Here is a 20,509-nt window from a genome sequence, read left to right on the forward strand (position 1 = left end):
AGCGAGGGTTGCTGGTGACCTTTGCCGGCAATTGGGCAAGGGCCAACAAACACTTACATTATTAATGTTATAGTCTCTTACATGTGAATTCATCAATTAAAGTATGATGATGAGACTAAATTGACATAAGACGAGGAACAAAGGCGAATCTCACCACGGAAAGGGTAAAATCACAAGGGGAATACACTTGCATTACGGCCACGATGTTTCACTAGATGCTCCTCGAAGTTTTGTGTATTGGGGTCTTTCCAAGTACTAAACGCAATATATCCCTCGCAAGATCGTAATGAACAAACTATAGACTATAGGTCAATTTATTGTTAGCTTATAAGTTGAGGTGAGGTCATCCCAATATGAAATTACAATCTCTCTGACAAGGCCGTGACAGTGATAGCTCGTATAGAACACATACCGATCTCTCATCACTTCCTGAATATTCATGCAAATACTTTATTATATAGCTACATGCATGCATTACCGATTTGCGGTCGAGGGGCACAAACATTGCATGTTGCCCATTGGAAACACCAAGTTGCATAATCCACTGGCCAAGCATGGGAGCACAAATCACTTTCTACCTCCATGTATAGTCGTAATGCTCCATATGGTTTTCTTCATATAATGCAGCCGCACCGCCCCCTTTTATATCAAATCGTGCATGAACCTGCGGTGCGTATTTGTAGTAGTGCGGTGACCATTTGGGAGGTGGCTCTCATCTCGCCCCACTTAAATGCTCCTACCTTATCATTCTCTCTCTCCCTCGCTCTCCCTACCTTCCTCCCTCCTTTAAATGCGCTCTTACTACTTCACACATTCCCTAGGCGGCTCCTCTCTCTCTCCCCTCCCTTCTCTCTCTCTAAGTAGTATTCAAGAGAGGGTTCTGCGTCTAGGCTCGCCTTGAAGTATCTCTGAGCTGATCTTCAGTCTCAAGTTTTAAGGATGATGATGAAGAGGTGGGTCTGTGGAGTGCTGAAACAACTTCAGCTCAGGTTCAGAGAACTAGCTGCTTCCTCTTTGTGGGTGGGTGAGGGAGCTGGTGCTTCCAGAACTGGGCGTTTCTGCATATTCTTGAAGAGAGCTTTCCTTGCCGCTTTCACCTGCGCTTTTGCTTTAGGTGAGTTCTAATTTCCACTTCCCCCGGCGCTTTTGCAGCTTCTTTCTAAGCTTTTGTCCGACCAAGTCATGCACAATTTAGCTAGCAGTGAATTCTCAGTTCAGAGAGGCCGCAGAGCGAGCTCAACTCACTAGTCATTCTGTGGCCATCAACCGACCTGCAAACACCATAATGCAAACGCTAGAGAAAAGGGGTTCATTGTGTTGAGCCTTGAGCTTTGAACTTATGGAACTGTTGTCGTGCAACTGCTTGCATGTGCCGGGCCAAAAACAAAGTACAACGGAGTCGTCATTGCATATATCCAATTTAATGCAAGTTCCTGGTACAGAGAAGCACCATCGCATTATTACATCCTCATAAGTCTGTCTCCTTTCCCAATATTGTTAGCCAGGGTAGGTGGTACCTTTTTTCCCAAATGCTTCGCAGTTTTATCATCACCCGTAACTAATTCATTGCTTCACTGGGTGTCGTCTGCCTTCACCAGTAAAAAAAAAGATGAATTAAAGTCAGTTATGGGGAATTTACAGTCTTACTCAGGGACGACAGGACAATGAGAGGCTCAGACTCTATTCTCAACTTGTAACTAGAAAAGAGTCAAATGCATATAAACTCGGTCCATCACAATTAAAGAAACATACCAAATCACAAATTTCACACACGATAGTCTCCTTGTGACGGCCTGCTTCCCTTCCGAGCATTAGAAGGAGTCTATGAGATAATTCTTCTGTAGGTCAGCACGAAACCTGGCAATATGGCCAAGTTATTGCTTCACAACTAGGACTTTGATGTAGATATGGTAATGCACTAGTATGATGATATCACATATTTATGAGGAATGTGCTAATTTCTGTAGGTGGAGCAATTGTGGGAATAATTTCAGGAGCGCTAAAGGGACAGACAACGGAGACAGGGTTCGTGAGAGGAGCGGGAATCGGAGCAGTGACTGGGGCTGTCACTGCGGTTCAGTTGCTGGAGCTCATGGTAGATGGGGAGTCACTTTCTAAGGTACCAACTTTTCTTTCGTCACTTTCTAAGGTTGTCCACGTGATCCGAATGCCCTTTTGTCGCATATGCTTGTGTGGATGAGATTTTGTTGCTGACGTCATAAATGTCTCGCTGTATAAACCTCACTCTGCTCTCCCTCCTGTCTTCTGAAGTGATGGGTACAGAGTGACATTGACTTGATATTCTCCATTCTAGATATTTTCTCTGTCGAATATAAGGACGTGGTGTTTGGTATAAGAGGTAAAGGGAACACTTACCTAACCCCCACCAAATATAATACGAAAAAAAGTATTAGCAGTATTTCTACGTGGAGATTGAAAGTTTCACGATTGATCGGATCATTCAAGGATTTTAGTTTAGATTCTGACGACCCTATGATTCTCAAAGTTCTCCTTTTCTTCTTCTTCTTTTTTTTTTGGTAAGAGCCTTTTCTTCTTCTTTTCTGAGGCAAACATTATAATATCTAATGTAATGTTTTCTCAAATTCAATTCATTTTGCAGGTTGCCCTCCTGTGCAGCTTAGTGGATGGAAAAGTATTCATGGAATGGGTAGGCCCGGCAGTGCTCAAAGCGTATCAATGGCAGGCGAGTAACCCGACCCCAGAAGCTGTTTACCAACATATGTTGACTGATTCATCTAGCAGATAATTATGAGTCACAATATATGATCAAGTCCTAATGCACTGCGTCTCCTTTTGAGCGTAATTCCTGATGAAATGTGAAATGAACTTGTGGGAATTGCAGGTGAGCAATCTGGAAACACCTTACAGAGAAATTTCAGACATTTATGACACAGACGAAGATAAAGGGCTGTCCCAGAATTGTATTCAGAGGCTTCCCGAATACCATTTCCAGTCTAGCAAGATGGCCAAGATATCTGATGATGGAATCTGCTGCTCAATCTGCCTCCAGGTGAATTTCTGCTCGAAAACCCTGATAGTTTCTTGAAGTTTTTTGGAATTTTTTTGACTGAAGAAGGATAATCATCAGAGGGAATTGCTGTAGAATTTGGCTGAATCCAAGTTTACAAATTACAGCTATGTTGCTGATTGGATTGACCTGCCTAGTTCCTTCTAGGTATATTAAGACGATCTGCAAAATTGGCATACTTGAGTAAAGCAATAGGCTCTAGATGGGTACTCATAGAAGCAGGTCATATTCAATGTCCTGTGCAGTTTACCACATAATTTGGTAAACCAATTTAGTGAATTAGTCCTAATATGCATGGTCTTGGTGCTTTTGACTACTGAAAAAAGACCATGTAAGCAACTTTTGTATGCATGCTTGCACAAGCGGTATCACGTTACACTTAACTAATGAGCGCATGGCTGTTTTGCTTCTGCAGGACTTCAAGGAAGGAGAAACTGGAAGAAGGCTCCCCAAGTGTGGGCATATTTTCCATTTGGAGTGCCTGGACGCATGGCTCGTCCGGCGAGGCTCCTGCCCTATGTGTCGAGATAGTATATGTGATCATGAGAACCCCGAATTCGTCGCAAATTGCTATTGAACTCGAGTCGTGACAAGGGTTGAGTTTCTTTTGACAAACTGTACTATATGCACATGCTGCTGCAATATCAAGAAGTTTATTTGTGAAATGCCCGGGAGACCATACATTAGCCGCGTGATATAGAGAAGTGATAACTTGACAAAGATATATCTTCCCGTCCGAAAAATGCATAGTCAGTTCAATTCCATGGCTATGCAACCCTCTTAAAAGCTGGACTTTGCTGAGCTAACTTTTAGATTCTTCGTATCGTATTGATGAAGTTCGCAATCTGCATCGTAAGAATAAAGACATAGAAGGACTTCATAGGTTGTATGCGATTTCAATAGAAGGACATTTGGTTAAATTTCTCCCCAGTGGTTTATCATTAGGTTTTATGCAATTTCAATCATCGTTTGACATTAACAAGAAGACCATGGTTTTATTTAATTTGAGAATAACACCCTTGCTTACTAAGCACCCCCGGAAAAGATAAAACATGAAGGCCGTTGACTTTTTCCACTCACGAATTATATGATGCCATGTTCCTTTTTTTGTCCATCTATTATAAGAAGGTGGTTTAATGAATCCTTCGAAATGAGCTTAATTCGATGTGTGAAAATCGACTCAAGATATCTTGTAATCATTATACAAAGAAAAAAAAGGTTTGCTAGATCAAGGAAATGAACAAAATTTAGTGCATCCAAAGGAGAATATCCCAAGAATCGGTTTGACGTGCAAAAATTTACTTGGGACATCAACTACAGAATCTGAGGAGAGGGGCAAAAATTAGAACATCTAAAAGAGAATCTTCAAGAAATCGATAAGAACTGGATTTTCGATGTGTCGAATCTAACATTCAAATCTCAGTATCTTCCACTTAAGAGTTTTCCCGGGGACTGCGCCTCCCATTCCGATACTTGTGCTATTAAAAAGGAAAAAAATAAAATTACCAAGTAACAGAGAAACAATTTGTGTTAAGGAAAAAGCTTACCGAGAATCCTGTCTGGGCTGGGCTGATCCATTTTCATCTTCAGCCCGACCCATTGCTTTTTAACAAGCAACATCAAAAATATTCAGAAACATGGAATAGGGAAATACACCGAGAGAATGACAAAAGCAAAGGGCCTAATCCTCTAAAAAAACTTCAAATTTTAGGTCCAATCTCAATTATATTAACCTCAAACTTTAAGTTTAGTACTAAATCTGTCCCCAAAAAAAAAAATTCTAAAAAAATCATCAACTTTCAATATATTCTTAAATCTATCCAATTTCAACTTAATGTAGTATATAGTAAGGTGAAATGAAAAATTAATGGTGATTTTTGGACGGGAGGGTTAATTGGCTCAAATTTGAGATTAGAGTATAAGTTGATGATTTATCTCAGGTAAAAAAAAAAAAAAAATCAGATAGATTTAAAATCGGACTTAAAGTTGTGGTTATTTTTTAGACTCATTTTTAAAAAAGAAAAAAAAAAAAAAAAAAAAAAAAGGTTTGAGGCAGAACCGGAAGCAAAGTCAAAGTTTGGTGCCTCTACAGAAGTAGGTCAAAGCAAAAGAGCAACTCCACCATTTTTCTACTGCCCATCAGAACAGTGACTCTTCACTCCACCAAACCAAGCCCCAAATCTCTCGTCTCGCAGGCTCAGCCAGAGAGAGAAAGAGAGAGAGAAGAATGTCGTGGCTCGCTTCGAGGGCGTTCCACGCGCCGCCGCCGATCGACATGAGGGCGCTGCGGGCCCGGTGCCCGGCGGCCATGGGCGTCGGCTGCGCCTCCATAGTCGGCACGAGCCTGTGGCGGTCGTCGGCGCCGGCGAGGCGAGCGCCCGCGCCGTTTGCTTGCCTGGGCATTTCGACCGAGGCTCGTGAGTTCCCGTCTTCTCTTCGGTTCCTCTCTGTCTCTGTATCTCATTATTTCACGAGACGGCGCTTAGGGAGAAGTAATCCGAGTCAAAGTTTTGATTTTTTTGATTTTTTGGGTGTTGGTTCCGTCAGTGGTTGGTGCAATTGAGCGAAAGCTTCTTTCTTTTCTACTTTTTTTTTTTTTGGTTAAGATTGCTAGAATTTGGGTGTTGTGTGCGCTTTGATCGATGTGTAATCGATTTGATTTGTGTTTACAGCTTCCTCCGAAAGTCCATACCTTATAGCATAATCTTGCAAGCTTTTTGCGGTTGTTTTTGGTGTAAAGGGATTGCATTTGGCGTGGATTGTCCCGTATGTCGTTTGTGTAGTAGGTAGGCACTGGGGTGGAGAATGTGAAGAGCGGAATACGTTCTTGATGCGCAGGTGCTTAAGGATATGGTTTCGGGAAATTCACACAATTGGAGTCGTTGGTTTGCTTGGCAACTCGTTACTCAAATTGAAATGGGTGATTGAGACCCGAGCTTCGCTGACATGCTTTCAAACATTTGAGATCTTAAAGAGTTATGTGACAAATTGGCACCTCATTTTTCACTGTCAAAGTGTGCTTATAATGGATGGCCTTAAGTTGGACTTGCAAAAAGTTTGAATTTTGTATGTGTTGTTGAGTTTTTCCTTCTAGGGAATTGGGGTCAGATGTGAGTCGGCAAATGGCATAGAAATTGCTTACAGATACCACCTAATGATGGTAACATTGCCGGATGGCTTAGTTTTACTGCCATTCGAATGGAGCTTACTCATTCTATTTCGCACCTTCAAATCAAGGGGAGAGACAAGAGCGACTTAGGTTTACCATATTTTACTGTTGTATCAAATTTTGTGGGAATTCCTAACAAGGGCAATTAATTTAGGTTTAAAGGAAGCTGTTCAAACAGACAAAGCTCCAGCTGCTTTGGGACCCTATTCCCAGGCTATCAAAGCTAACAACCTTCTGTTTGTATCTGGTGTTCTTGGTCTCATTCCAGAGGTAAGCGGTTCGAGTTTTCTTGAATGCATATCAATTGTTTTAGTATGATCGTGGCTACTTAATGCCAAATGAGACAGATTTTTTTTTTTTTTTTTTAATCAAAACACACTAGACAGCGTTGCCTGCTTAAAATTTGCATGGAGACACATTTTGTTTACCGTGGCATTGCCATAACCAAGTGTAACGTTGAATGTCGGATATTCTGATGCAGACTGGACAATTTGTATCTGAAAGCGTGGAAGACCAGACAGAACAGGTAAGATACAAGACCTACCTGCATTAGGACTTCGATAACCATTCTATCTCCAAGAAAAAGATGTTGAGATGTCTTTAGCAATTCATCCACCTTGTAGAGGATACTGTTTTTTGGATACTTAGTGTGCTTGGAAAGTATATTCCTATTTGTTTTTACAATAGTGACAACATTAGGGCCAGGGCTCGATCTATCTGCCACCTATGACTTATTGCTCCCTGCTGAGTAGTATAACCTGCTCAGATGCACTTGATTTGTTCACCTGCTAACAGAGGTGGTGTTATGAAACTGCGTAGGTTCTCAAAAATATGGGGGAAATACTGAAAGCTGGGGGTGCCAGCTATTCTTCTGTGGTCAAGACAACAATTATGTAAGACGTCATAGTTTTTGCTGGACTGCTGAATTTATTTTTTGTAAGGTTGAAACGGAATTAAAGAACTTGGATTTGCCTATCTCCGCTTTTGCAGGCTGGCTGACTTGCAAGACTTCAAAAAAGTGAATGAGATCTATGCTAAATGTGAGTTCTGTACTAATGTGCCAATTGGACACAAATGTCTTGAGTCTTTTGGTTGAGGCGAGGCATATCAAATTACTAGGTCACTTGGTTTGATGGCATTACTTAAATACTTAAAGAAGTCATGTTCGATGGCATTACTTAAACACTTAAAGAAGTCATGTATGCAATGAGAAGCATATGTATATCTTCATAAGCTGAGAACATAATAACAGATTTTTCAGAATGGTGTTTTGACCAAGCGTGATTATCTGAGCAAGCGTTTGTGGGTTGTCTCACTTTCACCATGGCATGTAACAGGAATACAGTAATACATTCTGCCTTGTGCTTGAACTTGTTAACTGGGATAGCTCGATGCAAAATAGATTTATATTTGACCAGTGGATGCTCGGAACTACGGCACTCATCTATCCTGTCTATCAAGTTAGATTCTTCAATACCCAATGTTAGACACCTTTAAAGTGCCTGGATGTCTTTATGCTGCAGATTTTTCGGCACCTGCCCCAGCTCGCTCAACATATCAGGTTGCTGCTCTGCCACTGAATGCGAGGATTGAGATCGAGTGCATTGCAGCACTTTGATGGGCTTCTGCACCTTTAAATACAAACATCTTGAATGAAACCTGTTTATGAGATTTAAGGGAAGTTTAAGTGGATGAAGTTTTGTAATTGTCATAACAGTCTATATCGGTGATGCGGTGCTCTTTGTTGGACCGTGGACTCAGATTCTCTGATGTGCAGTGTTCGCCTAATAACATGAGATTGATCGTAGTGGCAGCTCTCTTAATTGCCTCTTTCCCAATCTATCGAGAGAGGCTGCAAGCAGAATGAAGAGATGTTTATCAAGCGACTTAAAAGATGTTTGTGCTTTTGTGCCACCTTGTTTGAGGTTCTTCTGCTGTCACTGAACGTGATGCATAATAACTGTCCTGGTCGGCAGCACAGCACGAGAATTCGTTAACCTATAATCGGTAACGGCCAACTCAGTTATGCGAGTCAGCCAAGAGTAATGTCAGATCTGGTGCTATTGACGTGTTTATAATTGCCTCAAGCAGGTGTCGTGTTATGTTCAGATCTACTTTTTGCTTTGCTTGAAAATAATATTTGATGGTCATCGCTTGAACAACACATCGGCATGTGACCGAAGCCTGATGCTCGACCTTTTTGACAAATCTCAGTTTGCTTGCATTTACCACAAACTTTCTTCAAGGGAACCGTCACTTTACTATACCGCACCTCAGTGTAGCTAACATTCGGAAATGCAACTCAGGAAGTAGACATAGTGGTACCGTGGCTAACAGGACGACGGTGAGAAGTATTCCCTCTTGGAAACTTTGGAAAACATCATGATTGAATCATTAAATCCATTCTTTCTCGTTGGTACAAGTCAATTCCAGTAACATTTCAAGATCATTTTAGATGTTGCTTTGATTGTATCATGATCACAAAACATAGGACAGATCTGCGAGCCAAGTCCAAGAGGAGCTCCCTCCAACAAACGCAGTACATGTTCATCAGCTACTTGTCACCGGTATTCCTGAAAATTGACATGCCCTGTGGCTTGGGCGTGCTCCCCAGCCTCCTGGAACCAGAAGATGGGTGAGACCCTGAGAAAAGATTAAGCAAACACAAAATTGTGCCGTGTCATGAAGAAATAACCTTCTGGCCGACAACTCCTATTTGGCACACTCCACAGCGTAGAGTGAATTTGGCGGTATCTGTATACTTCCTTTTCCTGCATAAAAGGTGGTAAAACCCTTGTTATCTAAGAAAACAGAACTAGGCGTGCTCTAGCCAACATAGTCAACTCAGATTTGTATGAAGCGCTTTCACCTAATCCATCTACATATTTGAGCATAACCGACTGTATAGCCTTTCATGACTATTTCATGACTATGCATAACCTCCAAAGGGAGAATGGTGCGCATAAAAGGTAATCTATAGCTTCTCAGTAAAATGCCAGGAAGGTTTCTATATTGCAAATAGAAGTGCAAAAGCAATAAGATGCCAATCCAAATTACCCCAATGCAACAGCAATGAGCTTGCATGTGTCATCAGCAACCCTATTCTAAGTGTCAATAGTAGTTTCTGAGAAGAAGAGTCTCTCCATAAAGAGAGTCTTAACTTGGCCCCGCCATGATTAATTTCAGAGGACTCCATGGCCAGCATGGCAGTCCTATTGTCTCTTGACTTGAGGTGTGTGAAACGTCAAGTCCAGTGCCTTTAACCACACAATCTTGGCCAATATATCTGAGGTTATATCTCACGCACAGAAGCTCACATTTGCTTCTCAAAATACATTAAAAAAAAAACCCGAACTGAGGTCTACGGAGAAAAAGTTGCCAAGAAAAACTACCTCTGCTGCTCCTTCACAAAGTTAAGGGCAACTTCTTCTATTGGCCCAATCGTCCTATCTTTTCGCACCTCAAATATAGTTTGATCAAACTCCTCTGGAGCTCCCTCGAACGGTGATATCTGCACAAAGGGAATGCATTTTAGAAATACAACTAACGAAAGAAGAACAATTTAAGTGCCCTTGATCAGTTCCAGTCCCCAAAAAGCGAGATGATTTTGCTCACAAAAAGAGCCCATCCCACACATCATTCCGCTCCCCCCACTAAATCTTCATAATTTTCCCAACCCCCAAAATATCTCATTTCGAATCTTTTCAAGTTTCTCTATTATGGCGCAGAAGAAAGATTAATCCATTCTGCAACTAGACCCTATCAATAGTGCCATCAGATCTGCACTACCTTTTCAACTATAACACTATTTCCTTAAAGATAAAGATGTGAAGATTAACTATTTAACAGATAAAGCATAACTGCAAGGAGAAAAAGCATACTACTAATGCATCATAATGAAGCCCATCATAAATCAGCATGACCCTCTCAGAGTACCTCTTTTCCTGTCAGATAGCAAGTAAAAAACGTTCAGTCATGTCCAACATTCAAAAAAGAAGAAACAATATTCCCATAAGATAATCATGCTTTTCTTCCTAAGATATAGTTTCTTTAATGCTACCTACCTGACCATACAGATCACAACGGCCTGTCTGGATGTCATATGCTGCTATTTCGCGTTCGTAGTAGTCTGCTAGTATTGACAGTTCAATAGCACCTACCAAGGACGATATGCATTGTCGGATTTAGCGCTGTAGGTTAAAATTCAAAGACCTAGAAGAAACAACTAACTTGCCAAGGGTTATTCATTCGCTACCAAATCATAGGCAAAGATTAAGTCACGTATGGCACAGAGTGATGGAGATAAGAAATTAATTTTGAAGTACTCGGGAAGTCTTTCTATCACTGCGCGTAACATTAATAAAAACAGCAAACGGCAATCTTGACCTCTTCTGTTTACGGTATCATCATGATTTCCATCTACCTTTTCTGATCATTAATATAAAAGAAATTAATATGCCTGCTTTTCATCAACAAACCTCCCCACTTCTCTGAGTCTTGAATCCAAGCACAGTACTCTTCATTTGGCTTTCCCAGAAATGCTTCTGAATATTTCTCGGGATCACTTGCTACAGTAGCAGCAATGACCTTTGGAAACATAGAAATGAGATGTTAAGAAGTGAATGACATGTGAATAGAAAAAAGCGTAGAAGTACACATCTTGATGTCAATGCCAGCCCATATATCAATAAACAACTCATTAGGAAATGACTATTGCAGATGCCAGAAATATGAGAAATAAATCAAATAAATGATCAAATAATGGTCAAAAGTATAATATCAAAGGATAGATGGTATCAAGTCCTCATGATTGGATGGAGTCCATACTTTCCATCTCTCCCTCTCCTCTTCCTTCACATTTGCTTGTAACATGCATCACATATGTGGTTGAAGAATGTACAACATATTCTGCAGTAGCTGGTACTATCAAACTTAGACTGATATCTTAATTTGCTTGAGCATGCAGAATCAGGCAGCCAAATAGAGCTAGAGGTTCCAAAAGGCATGGCCAGCCAAAATGGGAACAATATATATCTTTTTACTGAGCTTCATAAGTGAATATGGTAATGCTGGTCTAACTGACCTAAAAAGACACTTTATTTAATTTAACGAGTTAGAAGAGAATAAAGAGACGTTGGATGGCACAATCACATATGAGGAATCAAAAGGCACAAGCAGAATAGAGAGTACAAGCATATAAGAATACTGAAAGGGTACAGATAACTGTCTTTTTTCTGTGTCTTACCACCACCAACCAATATTGAATTCACAAATCAGACTAGATGATGGGTGAAAAAACAGCACAAGTATGTCAGACAAACCTGTCTTAACTCAGAAGCCTTGGTTTTGTCATGATCCACGACGTACCTATATTGGCAGGGGGAAAAATATGAAGGTTCTATCCTTTGACGAGAGAAAACTTAAAGGCATAAAAATTCTAGATTATAACATTTACCCGACAGCATTAAAAAGGCAACTGTTGTCTGAGAGAATGACCCTTCTAGTGACAATACCTTCCATGGCAGATATATGTCCAGCTGGAAATAACCATAAGAATAATTAAATATCAAGATTGATGCCCACTGTCTGACAGAGCCATACAAGTGCATCTTTGTCATATCCACAAAAGCAGAAAATGGTCCAGAAGTTTATATTGTCTAAAGTAATGAAGAACTGCTGCACAAGAAACCCAAAAGCTAGCAGATGCAGAAGAGAGCAAAATCTGTGCAAGAACTACCTTTATAACACTAGAGATGCGAATCCACAGTTCATGTAACTTACAAATTCCAAAATGAACTCCCGAATTACAGCATCATCAGAAACAATAAAAAGTAGAAGTATCCAATGGACCGAAATGATAGAACAATCATATCAACCAAGATGCACAACCCAGATCGATTCAGATTGACCACAGCACTTGCAATAACAAAAAAATAGAACTTGTGCTGGGTTAGTCATAAGCTCATGAAAAAAGAAAGAGCACCAAGATCAATCACAGATAATAATCATGCGAACAGAACAGGCATCCAACGGATGCAAATTATAGCTTCTTTCAAGTGAGATGCTTTCGCTTCGCGCTACCCACTCTCTCTATTCAGACTCAGTACAAATCCTACCATGACCCGTTACATGAGCTGGGTTATTCATAACAAACGAACACGAAAAACAACTAAAAACAATCTTGGAGAATAGTAATTAGAACAGAGCAGACCTCCAGTGGATTCAAATAATGGCACAACTCTATCAATCAGTTAACATGCTTTAGCTTCGCAACAACCCAGTTTCAATTTAGATTAACTACGATCCCAACAACAGCCCAAACCATGCGCTTGGTTATAAAAACGCCGCGGAACTCAAAAGACGGCTAAAACGAGCCTCGAAGGTAATCGCTGTAACAGAACAGAAATCAAAAGAGAGCAATTCACTTCAAAGGGGTAAAAAACAAGAAACCCAAGAGCAAGAAAACCCCTTACGAAAACCAAGATCCAAGACCCACCAAGAAGGGCACCTGATTGACGTTGTGGCGAGGTATAATTCCGACAGAACCTCAAAACGAGACCTTCCCAGAAACAAAAAGAATGCGACCCACCAATGAATTCAGGCGATATCTATCGCGAATCACGACAGGAAGTATAATCCGACAAGAAAGAAAGATAAAAGATTAAAAAAAGATCATGTGGAAAGCTCTAGATCTAAAATAGTGGGATTCCGCCGCGGACCCACGCACATCATCTTGACGCATACGTCAACTACTTTCGCGTACGTTGGTATTCCTCTGTTACGCACCCAGTTTTTGTCCGACCCGAGAGAATATGTTTAAACGAAGAAGCAAATGGGATTCGAACAAGAAAGCTCACCGTAACGAGGTGACCGAATTGCAGGAACCGCGAGAGAAATGCTCCGGTGTCGCCGCTCGGTGTTCCGATTTTGTGGCGCTAGTGTCCAGTGAAAACTCTCGTTTCTTATCTCAATTTGGATGGGAACATTTCATGATTGGGGGATTTTCGAGGTTCATACGGTAAGAAGCAAGAAGGGTGTTTATGCAAAGGCAAGGATGAAAGGAAGAAATGTTTATAAAGATTCGATTTTTTTGGTTATTTTGTTTTAATTATGGATAGAATAAAAGTCGATTTTGTTTAACTCATCGGGTGCCAATAATGAAATACATATAATTGCTTAGATACCCATTTATAAAAAAACGGTTAGCTCGCCTCATATTATGTTAAATTAAAAAATAATGATGTCAAATATCAATCATCTAAATATTCTGCATCCCAAAAGAATTCCCTTTTTAAGAATTTCGAAGTTGGCTGAAATAGGGTCATTCTCCTGCAGGTTATTTGTACACAATTGCCTGCTCACATCGAGCATTAGCACGTGTTCTAAGGTGGCAGCACGATCGTGGGATTACTAGTCCTAGATGAAGTCAGCTTGCGCATGATAATCGATGTAGAAACTCTCCAGGTGCGCTGTTGGCAAGGCCTCTCTTGAAAAGGGGAGACGACGTTGATTGGATAGCACGGAATCGCCGTGGAAACGATAGAGATGCGTATCCAAAAGGAAAGGAACAAAGCGACCAATCATCAAAGTTTGAACGAGAAGATAGACAAAAAAGCAACGCAAAAAGATTCTTTTCCCACTGAAACTCCTATCTTCTATTTCGCTAGTTGCTGCTTTTTATCTTCCAAAAGAGATGCACCAGCAAACTCCTGGAAGAGATCTTTTTGCTCGACACACCGCACAAAATCTGTACGCAAGGTTTTCTGCTGTTTTTACTATCAAATCCCACTTTGTTTGACGTTACCTGAGAATGAGATATGCAAAAATCTGCAGACATGATGATTATGATCACATAGTTTACAACAAAACCCGATATCGCGGTCCAATATATAGCATTCTGGAAACTAGCCGGCTGTAATTACTAGACATTACAAGATTTGCTTCTGTCCCAGTTCCAATTCCAGATATACATTGCCGATGTCGAACCAAGAATCTCGAGCAATATCAAGACGAAGATCATAATTCCTAATCCTAACTAGAAAAAATTGAACTATTATTAATAATCATTCATGAAACGAGGTGGGGCGCAGGAGCACTGGTGAAGGCCCCTATGCTCTTCGCACATCCAGGAATGTGTACTTGACCGGACTCCAGCTTATCGACGTGAAGAGGACCGCCTTGCTTGGCTGCATGAGAATTCACGGCTACATTTTCTGTTTCAATACATGCCGTAACTGGATCTTTTGACTTTCCATCCTTGCTTCAAGAAGCTTCGCCTTCAGACTGGTCTTCTGCGCGCCGCGAGGCCATTCAATGCAGCCTTTCATGCCTCGAGTTATGTGGGGATTCCCTGTATCAGGGGAACTCCATTGGCTAACATTATCAGATGGGCTAAACCCGCCCTTACCGGACCCATGATCAGGAGACATGACGGCCCCATTGGATATCATCCCATTGGACATCCTCCCATTCGTGCCCTCCACCGAGACTATCTTGTAGTTCTCCCCGTTATTTGGACATGATTTCCAGAGCCTTGCTATTGATGAAACTTTCTTCTGTTGCCTCGTAGGAGGAATTGAGCACACTTCACTGATTTCAGTTACTGGGGTTTCACCGCCGCTAGCTAAGATATCCCCATTTTGCTGGATATTGTTCACGGATGGGGCACTCCCATCTGGGGAATAGCTTGATCCCTGGTCTTCAAGGTTGCTCACAGTTTCCCATCCGCTCTCATCATCTTCAATCTCACCATCATGACCAGGGAAAGATGAGGGATATCTGTTGATGTTGTCCTTTTCCAATGTGTTTATTTCGGGGCTCACTGTGTGCATTTTTGAGGCAGGACTTGCAGGACTGTAAGCTGTGCATTGTTCAATCTCCCTCTCATTGTTTTCGCCAAAATTATTAACTTCTTCAAGAACGGCAAATAAATCATCAGAATTGGGAGGCTCGTAAGAGAATTCTTTCATGTCCTGTATATTCATGGAAGCAGCTGCCTGCCGAAGTAACTCTGCTTCTCTTATGTCCTTCACATCTGGGGTATGGTTTCTTGATTTTAAGAAATTCTCCAGATCAGCTACTAAACTGTTCATCTGAGAATATTTCCGCTCAAGTGCCACCTTTGCATCCACAAGTTTCATCTGAACTCGTTCTTCACGCCAGACCTCTGCCATCTGCAACATCTTTCTTTCCTCTTCTACGTCTTCCCGTAGTTTCATATATTCCTTCTTCAATGCCTCCATTTCAGCTTTGTCTTCCCCAATCTCCTTTGCCAGCTCGTCACATACTTCTTCGATTAGTTCTCTGGTCTTTCTTTCTTTTTCATAATCCTGCATTAATCGCTTTACTGATAGCTTGGCCTCAGCAAGTTCGTCAACCAATTTGGAATTGACAATTTCCATGCGCTGGCGATTTTTCCTTTCTCGATTCAGATCCAATTTAATATCATCAACAAAGGCACGAATCTTCTCATGCTCCCTTCTCCGCCATGCTGCCTTCTCCTCACTGACTTTCTTTAGAAAGTGCTCCAGCTTTTTCTTCGAGGAACGACGCTCAGTTTCCAGCTCTAGAGTGCGTGCCCGAGCTCGTTCAAGTTCAGCTTCAAGTGAAGAAATGGTTGATACGGCACTCACTTGTTGATTAACAAGTTTCACATGGCTGTGAATCTGACGTACATCATCAGGTACTCTAAAAGAGACTGGGTCCCACTTAGTTACACCCTCCATCGCAGAACTTGCAAATTGAAAAGAAGGCTCAAGCTGAAAAGGAAAACGGATCTAGTATTAGGAGCAGAAAGGAAAGAAAGTGAGAAAGGCAGACAGGGCAAGAGCAGCACCTCCCTGCCTTTACTACTTCAAAGCGACTAATACTCGACGAGAATTCAGGTTTCCCTACTTTCACACATAAAACCAACAGACAGTGGTACCATCTTTTTACAAGTTTTGCCGGTGAGGAAATTAGGAACAATTATCTCATCTGAGCAGACACATCAAGCAACTCATTTACACTAATCAACAATTCAACAATTTATTCACTTAGGCACAAAAACTTCTAACTCAGTTTGTTCTGAGACTTCTTGAGCAGTCAAAAATTCCAGAGAGTTGGTCAACTGGCTGAATTTTCAAGCTAAAGAAATTTGATGAGCAGTCCCTAAACAAGAGTCGGAGAGAGAGAGAGAGAGAGAGAGAGAGAGAGAGAGATTTGATGACTGGCAGCGCACAAAGAGATTTAATGGATGCAAAAACTCGTTTTTTACTGCTACTCAGCAATTCAGCGATCCATTCAGCTAAAAAGATTTGACGAATCTAGCAAGACCAGGACCTCAAAGTTCACCACGTCTCTTTGGGGCTCACTTGATTTTTTTTAACAGCAAAAATATCTGGGTGACCATTCACCAATTTCTTATTGATCTGCAAGATAATAGGAATTTTGTGCTCCATATTGACATAATAACACACAGAACTCTCAAGTAATGACTTGATATTCATGATGATGATTGTTCATCTGGTTCATGTCCCTGGCTGTTTATTATTTACAGTATGTCCTTGTCTTCAATGTTCAAATACGTTACGCCACGTTTCTCGTTTCTCTTAACTTAGATACAATTAAACCAATCCTAATGCCACGATCAATACCCAATTTATGATGAGCAAAGAGTCTTATACCTTATGCGAAAAGCCATTCCTTGTGCCAGATACCGAACGAGGACTATCAAGATCCCTTGCATCTGAGTTGCACACCTTCCCTGTTCTATTCAATACAAAAGGAGATCCTATGTGTCCAGCACCAGACTGCATGGAACGAAAACGAAAAGTTACCAATCAGCAATCTTAAACTGCATCAAATCAGTCGATTAATTGCAGGGACACAAGGAAGCAAACGAAAGCATATTGAGCATAGTGCGCCTGCTCCAAAAGACCAGTCGACTTTCAAAGTTACGAAATCATGAATTTTACTCGAGTTGCATTACATGTGCACTAGAAGGGAAAAGAAAAGGACAAAACACCCAAGAACACTTTAGAAGACCAGCACAAGTTCTCGAATAATATCAAGAATCTACAGCCAAGCTCGAGAAATGCACGCAAACTTCGAGAACTTCAAGCCCATCACAGATTCTGAAATGATGAACGAGTCAAGATGAGGCCTTTTCTACACAAGAACGCTCACTGTAGATAAAGCACATCAAAGAAGCATTGACTTGGCACGCACCGATCGGTAGCGCAATCGATACTGCTTAAAAGCCAAGCTTCTTGAGTGCAAAATGAAGTAATCAAAGATGGGATTCCGCAATGGTGAGAGCGTTGATAAGATTTTCAGGCTCATTTTGCCCTTTTTGCTTCGGAATCACTCCTCCATCATAGCCTCTCTCGCTCTAGGGCTTCATAAATGCATCAAAGCCTGGGGCTCATTTACTCACGCTCCAGTTCCGAAATCTTTCCGACGCTAGATCCTCACGCGTTGCAAAAGTCAACAAGCACTGAATGAACGAAAATCAAACGCTACCTGAAACCCGACCTCGTCTCGAACGCCGCCGCGGCCCCCGCCCTCGGCCTCCGTCAGCTGCAGCCGCCAGAGCACGGCGGCGAGCTTCCTCGACGACACCGGGGCATCCCTCCGCCGGCTCCTCCGGCGGGCCTGGCGCAGCGACCTGCTGTCCTCGTCGTCGCCGCCGTCGACGGGGAGGACGTTCCGCACCTTGTCCTCGGTCGTGTTCCACTTGAGGAGAGGCGTCTCGGGGCGGCTGCTCCGCTTGCCGGCGGGGGGCCCGGCCTTCCTCAGGCGGGCCTTCCGGCGGGGGGTGCGGCGAGGGGTCCTGGCCGCCTGGGGCGGCAGATCTGGGTGCGGGGGCGGTTCGGCGCCCGGGGGGAGGCGGCGGCGGGGGCGTTCGGCCGGATTAGGGATCTCCCGGTGATCTTCATTGCGGGAGGCTGCTGGGTCCGCCCATTTAGAGCTTCGAACGCGGCTCCCTTTCCAGCTCCGCGTGCGCTCCTCTTAGAGAGAGAAAGCGAAAGCTAGAGAGTAACGGATGGAGAGAGAAAGAGAGAGAGAAAGGGGGACGTACGGAAGAGATACGCTACTCCGCCATGCGCGCGAGTGAAGAAGAAGAAGAAGACGAAGAAGACGATGAAGAAGACGATGAAGAAGATGGTCCAGGATGTGATGGATGAAAGAAGACGGAGTGGGGGACGGGAACTGAACTATGTATGGGCGATGTACATGTGTGCGTATGTATGGTCAACGTCGACCCGCGATGTGTCTCGTGTCCGATCCGGTCGTATCGTCTTTTTTTTTTATTACATCCTAAGATCTTTTATGGTTCCCATGGCCTTTCGGACAAGTTTGGGTAGTTGCATTTAATGGGAAATCCCAAAACTTGAATTGCATATGTACAATTTATGATTGGCGTGTTTGGAGAAATAGGTAGGTTGGATCCTAAAGATCCAAACTTACCTAGTGATCGTTTATATTTCTGGCTAACTATGTAATTACAGTGAAGGAGAGAGAGAGTTTTCCCTGAACGATGCTCTTCGTACTATCATCGCCGCATCCGATGAAGAAGAGCACTTGTCAAGCTTGCAAATGCAAACAAAATTTTGAGCAATCGCGGCGCGCCGCCCAAATACATGGAATTGTCGTCCGCTATGAGAGGGCTGTTTCATCTGGCTAATAAATGCCACAATTATTCACCCCTCCGTATCGTCGTCGTTTGTGGCTCTGCAGTCGCCCCTCTCCATCGTGCATCACGCCCGTCGCTCCATCATTGCTGCGTCCATTCAAAACCTCGAGGGCTAATTGCCAACGAGAACCAACGAACCAAGATCTCAGCCCAACCTCAAATGTGGATCGATCCGAGGTCAAGCATGGTTAATGTCGGCCGTAGCTCAATTTTTGTGGAGGTTGCTGACCGTCGTTCGCCCCTGACTAAAAGAGTTTCAAAATGGCGAGGAGGCAGTGGAAGAGATCGACAGGGGCCGGGGGTCACAGGCGGAGATGGAGTGGCTGCTAATGGCGCTGTTGAGCTTCCAGGGGAGGTACTAGGGTCGCCAGGAATGCCATCGGCTCGAAGAGGGGCGAGGCGAGCAAAGATCTCGACGCCGGTGCATGGCAGCAGCAATGGATCTTTGTATATTTTGAATACCTTTACTAGAGGGTGTTTATCGTGGTCGGAATTTTTCTCCTCCTCAACGGAAACATCATTAACTGCAAACTATCCATACTCCGCATCTCATTAACTGCAAAATTGTTATAATTACGGTTAACAGATCAACGAAAGTCAATAAATTAAGATATGTCTTTTCTATTTGCATATTTATTAAATTTATGAAGTTCATAAACTTTTCTGTTCGCGTATTTATTGAATTTATAATTTTTTTATTCGTGTATATTTTAGTTCATGTATTTATTGAATTCACATGTCTCTGGATCCATGTATCTTCCGATTCATAAATTTTATGGATACACACGTCTATTTAATTCATGTATTTTTTCAATACATAAACTAAAAAGCTCTATAAATAAATAGGAGTATAGAACTTCATTACAGTTTTTGTTTTTCAACTCGATTCCAATAAAGCTTTGATATACTTTTCTATTATTTTGATTTTTCTGGGTGTGTTGAGTCAATTAAATGGTTCGATTAATATGTTGATGAGTTATATTTTGAAAAACATAATTTGTAAATTTATAGAATACTATTGATAGAAAATAATTAACTTAAAAGATTTTGATATTTGTACCTTACCTCTTTATAATTACAATTCATCAACTGCACCACCAAACCCACCGACCTTGACATTTCTCCCAAATGCGGGAGCTTCTCCGACAGGTCTCGTGTTGTATTTTTCTCCCTCTCTTTGACGATGGAGAAAAAAGGGCATCCGAGGAGGCGACCACGTGGCGCCTGACAAGTCGACACGTCAGCAATTCAGCACGAATCCTATGCAAATTCCCACGACGCATCATCGCCCGCAAGCCGACGAACCGTGCCCACATGGGGCGTCGCACTTTGGCAGCGGAGTAAAAGAGGACCGGCTCGGTCGGCGAGCCCTAGGAGGGAGGGTCCATTATAGTAAAAGCTCCCCCCCGCGGGGACTAAAGATTTAGATCTAATCTTAATCTATTGTCTAAGCTTATTGAATGTGCGATGTCGAACCGAATCATTCTTTTCTTTTTTTTATAGCAAAGTCCCACATTTGACCGTTGAAGATGGATCAATGAATTGAATAAGTGGGATAACGATAGTCGCTCGAATGGTATTCGTGGGTGCTCAGGGCGCACCACCTCGTTGGTCT

General features: G+C 42.2%; 4 protein-coding genes across 7 annotated transcripts; 2 read left to right on the forward strand and 2 right to left on the reverse strand.

Annotated features, from left to right (window-relative positions):
• Nucleotides 1-723: 723 nt before the first annotated feature.
• Nucleotides 724-3,714, forward strand: LOC104448236 (NEP1-interacting protein-like 1). Its single transcript, XM_010062047.3, has 5 exons — nt 724-1,114; nt 1,968-2,119; nt 2,621-2,704; nt 2,864-3,031; nt 3,465-3,714. The coding sequence occupies exons 1-5, from the start codon at nt 940-942 to the stop codon at nt 3,624-3,626; spliced, it is 741 nt and encodes a 246-aa protein (XP_010060349.2). The 5' UTR covers nt 724-939; the 3' UTR covers nt 3,627-3,714.
• A 1,460-nt stretch (nt 3,715-5,174) lies between these two features.
• LOC104448237 (reactive Intermediate Deaminase A, chloroplastic) lies at nt 5,175-8,031 on the forward strand. The gene is made up of 6 exons (XM_010062048.3): nt 5,175-5,466; nt 6,373-6,488; nt 6,700-6,744; nt 7,038-7,111; nt 7,209-7,258; nt 7,742-8,031. The coding sequence occupies exons 1-6, from the start codon at nt 5,277-5,279 to the stop codon at nt 7,834-7,836; spliced, it is 570 nt and encodes a 189-aa protein (XP_010060350.1). The 5' UTR covers nt 5,175-5,276; the 3' UTR covers nt 7,837-8,031.
• A 546-nt stretch (nt 8,032-8,577) lies between these two features.
• Nucleotides 8,578-13,243, reverse strand: LOC104448238 (OVARIAN TUMOR DOMAIN-containing deubiquitinating enzyme 2). Of its 4 annotated transcripts, none has more exons than XM_010062052.3 (9): nt 13,076-13,243; nt 11,674-11,755; nt 11,540-11,585; nt 10,697-10,805; nt 10,283-10,374; nt 10,100-10,162; nt 9,611-9,729; nt 8,914-8,989; nt 8,578-8,836 (listed from the first exon to the last, which is right to left on the reverse strand). In XM_010062052.3, the coding sequence occupies exons 2-9, from the start codon at nt 11,736-11,738 to the stop codon at nt 8,780-8,782; spliced, it is 627 nt and encodes a 208-aa protein (XP_010060354.2). In that variant the 5' UTR covers nt 11,739-11,755; nt 13,076-13,243; the 3' UTR covers nt 8,578-8,779. The 4 variants fall into 4 exon arrangements, with proteins under 4 accessions (XP_010060354.2, XP_010060352.2, XP_010060351.2 ...); XM_010062050.3 differs by lacking the exon at nt 13,076-13,243 and adding an exon at nt 12,727-12,882; XM_010062049.3 differs by lacking the exon at nt 13,076-13,243 and adding an exon at nt 12,715-12,869.
• A 793-nt stretch (nt 13,244-14,036) lies between these two features.
• Nucleotides 14,037-20,180, reverse strand: LOC104448239. Its single transcript, XM_039314304.1, has 4 exons — nt 20,006-20,180; nt 17,721-18,208; nt 16,883-17,008; nt 14,037-15,976 (listed from the first exon to the last, which is right to left on the reverse strand). The coding sequence occupies exons 1-4, from the start codon at nt 20,178-20,180 to the stop codon at nt 14,423-14,425; spliced, it is 2,343 nt and encodes a 780-aa protein (XP_039170238.1). The 3' UTR covers nt 14,037-14,422.
• Nucleotides 20,181-20,509: the final 329 nt, after the last annotated feature.

Source organism: Eucalyptus grandis, chromosome 6 (assembly GCF_016545825.1).
Source record: "Eucalyptus grandis isolate ANBG69807.140 chromosome 6, ASM1654582v1, whole genome shotgun sequence".
Lineage (NCBI taxonomy): Eukaryota > Viridiplantae > Streptophyta > Magnoliopsida > Myrtales > Myrtaceae > Eucalyptus > Eucalyptus grandis.